This window comes from Heptranchias perlo, unplaced genomic scaffold, assembly GCF_035084215.1.
Source record: "Heptranchias perlo isolate sHepPer1 unplaced genomic scaffold, sHepPer1.hap1 HAP1_SCAFFOLD_97, whole genome shotgun sequence".
Lineage (NCBI taxonomy): Eukaryota > Metazoa > Chordata > Chondrichthyes > Hexanchiformes > Hexanchidae > Heptranchias > Heptranchias perlo.
Genome location: NW_027140014.1, coordinates 1,596,338 through 1,602,164, shown reverse-complemented (window position 1 = coordinate 1,602,164; position 5,827 = coordinate 1,596,338). Strand labels below are relative to the sequence as shown.

The window sequence follows — 5,827 nt, the reverse complement described above, 5'->3', positions numbered from 1 at the left end:
CAAAACAGTCCTGCAACTACACATAGACCCACTGTAGAGTGACCCAATGGTTGGCATCAAGTGTGGGCGTTCATGGTGAACCTCATGAAAGGGCCTTGTTACACAAACCGGTCAAGCATGGCCAAGACGCAGCAGTAGTGGTGACAATGATAACATTTAATGTGAGTCTAATAAAAAGCAAATACAAATATAAAACATGACCAAACGTCAAACACACTTGTGCACCCCCTTTTTGCTCACAAAACCGTCGCCTTTCACTTCCGACTACTCCAACGTGGTGCCTCCCCTGTGGCTGCAGCAGAGGTCGCGTCAGGTTGCTCTTGTTCATGCCTTGACCGTTCAGATGCTTTGGGCCTACGCCCTCTGGATTTCGGTGCCCGTGAGGGCCCCTCCAAAACTGCTCAACTGCACCTGTGCAGGGGCAGACTCGGCCACCCGGAGAGGAGGCAGCAGTGCAGGTATTGTTTGAGAGGTGGGGGCAATAGGTGAGATGTGGGAGCGCTTTGAGTGGCGTCCCCACTTCCATGTCCCCTTTCGACATCATCCCTCCCATGGCTCAGGACCAGGCCACTCCTAACACTCTGCTTAACATCAGTTTGGAGGACATGTGTAAAGCCTTTTCAGGCCAGTGCGAGACTATCTGCCTGCCTCTTTACGGCCACAGACTGTTGTTCACCCTGCGTCTGGCCGGCCATTGTCAGGGCCTGAATGGACTCATTTGTGAGCCGTGCTTGAAGCTCAACGGAGGCTGTAATTTTCTCCATCGCAGACATTCCCGCACTTGCCCGTTACACGATCTCAGAGATGCCCTCACGTCCCTGTGGCACGTCAACTGGACAACCTCTGCTAGGTTGTCCAGAGATACCCTCCCGTCCCTGATTCACAATTTCACTCATGCACGAGTTGGACTCGTCCATTCTCTTTCTCATTGTGTTATAATAGGAAATATTTCTTTCTGAAAATATTATTCTGGAAGGCTTATTCTTTCAAAGAGGAAATATCAATGCACAACGTCCTCCACCCTGGGCAGTAGGAGTCAACGCAGCTTGGCTTAATTTGTTTGTTAACTGGACTGTAACTAATGCTCGTGCCTCACTTGAGGTTTCCCTCTGGTATAAATAAGACTGCTTTGAAAACAGAAGAACTACCAGTCTATAACGTCAACAAACAAAGTCACTTCTCTCCGAAAATGGGACTGCCAGTAATCATAGAGGTAGAAAACATTTACTACCCTATCCTTGCAGTGATAGGTGTTCCCGGTAAGCCTGTTCTAATCAGGTCTTATTAATTTTTAACAGTGTCTATCTGTAGCACTGCTGCTGCCGTCGGTGTGATAACATCACCTGTCGACTTTGATGGGTTTCAATAGCAGCATGTGGAATCCTGGTCTTTATTAATAGAGGCAATAGAGTAAAAAAGCAAGGAAGTTATGCTGAAGCGTTATAAAATGCTGGTTTAGAACTTATCTGGAGTATTTTGTTCAATTCTGGCCACCACAAAATCATGAAGGGTTTTGATAGAGCAAATAAGGAGAAAGTGTTTCAAGTGGCAGGAGGTTCGGAAACCAGAGGACACAGATTTAAGATAATTGGCAAAAGAACCAGAGGGGACATGAGGAATCAGTCTTTTATGCAGCGAGTTGTGATAATCTCGAATTCACTGCCTGAAAGAAACAGATTCAATACTAACTTTCAAAAGGGGAATTGGAGAAATACTTGAAGGGAAAAACATTGCACCGCTGCAGGGATCGGGCGGCGAAGGCAGGTTGCGGGGGCGTGAATGGGACTGGCTGGATTGATCCTGCATACTGCCACCGCGGACTCGATGGGCCGAATTGACTCCCTCCTTTCCGTAACCTTTCTGTGATTCCATAAACAAAAAGCTATTTATCTATTCAGAACTCGTAAGCTTGGATGGAGAGGGAGAGAGAGAGCTTCGAGTGACCAAAAATAATCAATACATTTTCGGTTAGTAATTGCCCTTTCTGTTATTTACAGCTAATTTGATGACGGTTGTGGTTCTCTCCCGCGGAAACTGTGGCCTCTCCAAATGCATTACCCGTTACCTGTTGGGCATGGCGGTGGCTGATCTGCTGGTCCTGATATTTGGAGTGGTCTTGTATGAAATTAAGGACTGTTATTTCCCATTTTCTTTCCTGAACTACACTCCTATTTGCAGCATCAATATCGCCCTGCTTTTCATGTCCATCGATTGGTCTGTCTGGTTAACTGTCGCTTTCACCTTTGACCGATTCGTGGCCATCTGTCACCAAAATTTCCGCAAAAAATATTGCACAGAAAGAACTGCGGCTATCGTTATAACAGTTGTGTGTTCCTTAAGTATTATGGAAAACGCTCCAATCAACTTTGTATTCGAACCTCGGCAGATAATTAACGATGTTCCATGGTCCTGCCATGTAAAACCAAGCTTCTATACCTTAACCATATGGATAGCATTCACGTGGTTTGAAATTATTCTTACCCCATTTATCCCATTTCTCTTGATTTTACTGTTCAATGCTCAAACCATCAGGCACATTGTGCAGGCCAATCGAGTGAGGAGGGGACTCCGTGGAAATAATAACAGTGAGGATCACAATGATCCAGAGGTGGAAAACCGAAGGAAGTCCATCGTTTTACTGCTGACCATATCTGCTAGTTTCATGATCTTATGGTCGGTAACGTTCGTCTTTTTCATACTTGCACAGTTGACAGAAGCTCAACTGACAGAATCAAGTTACAATGCCCCTTTCACTATCATGGAGCAGACCGGCGACATGCTTAGGAATTTGAGTTCATGCACAAACACATTTATTTATGCAGTGTCCCAGAGTAAGTTCCGAGAGCAATTGAGGAATCTTATTACGAGTCCCGTGTCCCTCATTATTAATTTATTCAAATCCGTTAAGTAACCGGACTGGACGAAAACGTAATTCCATCCATCGGAACCGAGCAGAGGTTGTCCAGATGACATGTACACGGAATCTCCAATGGGAGCTGCCATCTGGTCCCCATATCAGACGTCATGCTGTGTGAGATGAATGATACTTGGGGCAATGTTAACTGGGCCGATAATGTCAACCAGGCGGATTCGGATTGGAACAATTATATGGCGACAATTTTGCACCGACACAAATCAATTATGCAAATTTATCTGCTGCTTTTGACCGATCTAAACCCGATACTGGTTTCTCGAACAGATCCCTCAACCCCCTCCCTCCTCATCCCGTCAGAAACACATATCTGCTGAAACTGCTCGCTCGTCTTTTCAACGTGTTAACACTGTGGATTATCCAATGGGTCTGCCTGCCTCATCTGCCATTTTGCTTCCAATTTACTAACTTCTGACTTGTAAAGTGAAATTTAATTCGAATAATGTTTGGTTGAATGAACTTGATTCTCACCTCCGTGGTTGTGGACAATGCAATTCGGTCGCTGCCGATCTGCCCTTTTCCAAGGCAGGAGAGAGCGCCTCCTTGAGGTGTTCTGGATATGTAAATTCATCACACCTGGAATCATGTCTGTTGCTGGATTCCGACTGTCCACTTATCATGGGAGCAATGTCTGATGTTTCTTCATCCACCTGTCCAACTCAGGCTAGAATGTTGAGATAGATTCTGCCTCGACCACTAATCGTACAAGTGAATTACACGGACTCACGACTATTTGTTCACGATTTGTTGACAGAAGGTCATGCCTTCCAAATCTGATTGATTCTTTGAGGAAGTAACAAGGAGGATTGATGAGGGTAGTGCAGTGGATGTTAATTACATGGATTTTTATTGACGCATTTGACAAGGTCCCACATGGCAGAATGGTCAGAAAGGTAAAAGCCCATGGGATACTGGGAAATGTGGCGAATTGGATCCAAAAATTGGATCAGTCACTGTAAACAAAGGCTAAAAGTCGATGGGTGTCTCTGTGAATGGAAATTCGTTTCCAGTTGTGCGCCACAGGGCTCAGTGTTGGGCCCCTTGCTGTTTAGGGTATATATTGATGATTTGACTGAATGTAGGGGGCATGATTGCAAATTTGCATACGACACAAAAATTGGGCGTGTCATTGAGAGTGAAGAGGAAAGCTGAAGACTCCAAGTAGATATCAATGGGTTGTTGGAGTGGGTGGAAAAGTGGCAAATGGAGTTCAACCCGGAGAAGTGTCAGGTAATGCACTTAAGGAGGGTAAACAGTAAAAGGGAATACGCATCAAACGGGGTGACATTGAGAGGAGTCGAGGAAGTGAGAGACATTGGAGTGCATATGCACTGGTCCCTGAAGGTGGCAGTAGAGGTAGATTATGTTGTGAAGAAGGCATGAGGAACACTTGCCATTATCAGCCGATGCATAGAATACAAAAGCAGGGATGCAATGATGTAACTATAAAACGCTGGTAAGGCCACACCTGGAATATTGTACGCAGTTCTGGTTTCCACATTACAGGAAGGACATAATTGCTCCGGAGAGAGTGCAGAGAAGATTTGCAAGAACGTTGCGGTGGCTTGAAAATTGCAGCTACGACGAGAGATTGGATAGGCTGGGGTTGTGTTCCTTGCAGCAGTGGAGGCTGAGGGGAGACTTGACTGATGTGTACAAAGTTATGAAGGACCTAGATAGATGAGAGAGGAAGTACCTGTTTGCCCCAGCGGAGAGTGCAAGAACTCGAGGACATAGTTTTAAGCTGATTGGTGAAAGGATTAGAGGGAACATGATGAAAAACGTTTTTTACCCCCAGGGTGGTGGGTTACCTTTTACCCGCTATGTACTGTACATGTACAGGAGCTGACACCGAGAAATACACGGGCCGTACAGTACAAGCCAGGAGGAGAGAATCGTTCCCTTTTGCTCGTTGTCTATTGTACCTGTATAGTGCTGATAAGAACATAAGAAATAGAAGCAGGAGTCGGCCATTCGGTCCCTCGAGCCTGCGCTATCATTCCATCTGCCGGCTCAACTCCACTATCCCGCCCGATCCTCATATCCCTTGATTCCCCGATAGTCCAAAAATCTATCGATCTCAGCTTTGAATACATTCAAGGACTCAGTATCCACAGCCCACTGCGGTAGAGAATTCCAAAGATTCACAACCCTCTGAGTGAAGAAATTCCTCCTCACCTCAGTTTTGAATGGCAGACCACTTATCCTGAGACGATGCCGCCTCGTTCTAGACTCTCCAGACAGGGGAAACATCCTCTCAGCATTTTCCCTGTGAAGACACCTCAGAATCTTCTATTTTTCAATGAGATCTCCTCTCATTCACGAAGAAGTTTGGAACTTTGTGGGGTATAAGAGGAGGCAGTATTGGGACTTTTCGCTCTCTTACTTCCTGCCTGCTCTCATCTTCGCTGGTCCTCACCTTCACAACAAGAACCGAACACTCTGCCTGGACGGAGAGAAGAAATCAAAACGAGAAGGAGAGACTCGCTCTTCAACTGTATGGACGAACCTCAAACTGAGACTTGAATACTGCCCGGCGGTAAAGAACCAGGAGACTCGTTTTCTACAAGGGGAAGCAGTGATAAAGTGAAGCGACGATCAGGTTGAGCATTGTCCACGTCCACATCCTTAAGACCACCGGTATTGTGTGAGGGGGTGTTGTGTGTTCCCAACCAAGCCATAGGGGTTTGTTGGGAAGATTCTGTGGTGTTGGATATAGCGTATACTCTACTCTGGGTAGTGACGTAGTGTACTGTATTGTCTTACTCCACCGTTTTTTTTTAATGTATTGAAGATGGCGGTGTCTGTTAACCTGAATAAACACTGTACGGTTGAGTCTGAAAAAATTGTCCGTGAGTCAATTCTGTCCATTGTAATTCCCGTCATCCAGAACTG

The 5,827-nt window shown here is 45.7% G+C and overlaps 1 protein-coding gene across 1 annotated transcript; it reads left to right on the top strand.

The window, feature by feature from the left end:
- Window positions 1-524: 524 nt before the first annotated feature.
- LOC137320061 (probable G-protein coupled receptor 139) lies at window positions 525-2,911 on the top strand. The gene is made up of 2 exons (XM_067981864.1): window positions 525-750; window positions 1,998-2,911. The coding sequence occupies exons 1-2, from the start codon at window positions 525-527 to the stop codon at window positions 2,909-2,911; spliced, it is 1,140 nt and encodes a 379-aa protein (XP_067837965.1).
- Window positions 2,912-5,827: the final 2,916 nt, after the last annotated feature.

Coding starts and splice junctions, on each gene's coding strand:
- LOC137320061 (XM_067981864.1), top strand. CDS start 525: ATGTCCCCTTTCGACATCATCCCTCCCATGGCTCAGGACCAGGCCACT. Junction 751..1,997: donor CTTGAAGCTCAACGGAGGCT/GTAATTTTCTCC, acceptor TGTTATTTACAG/CTAATTTGATGACGGTTGTG.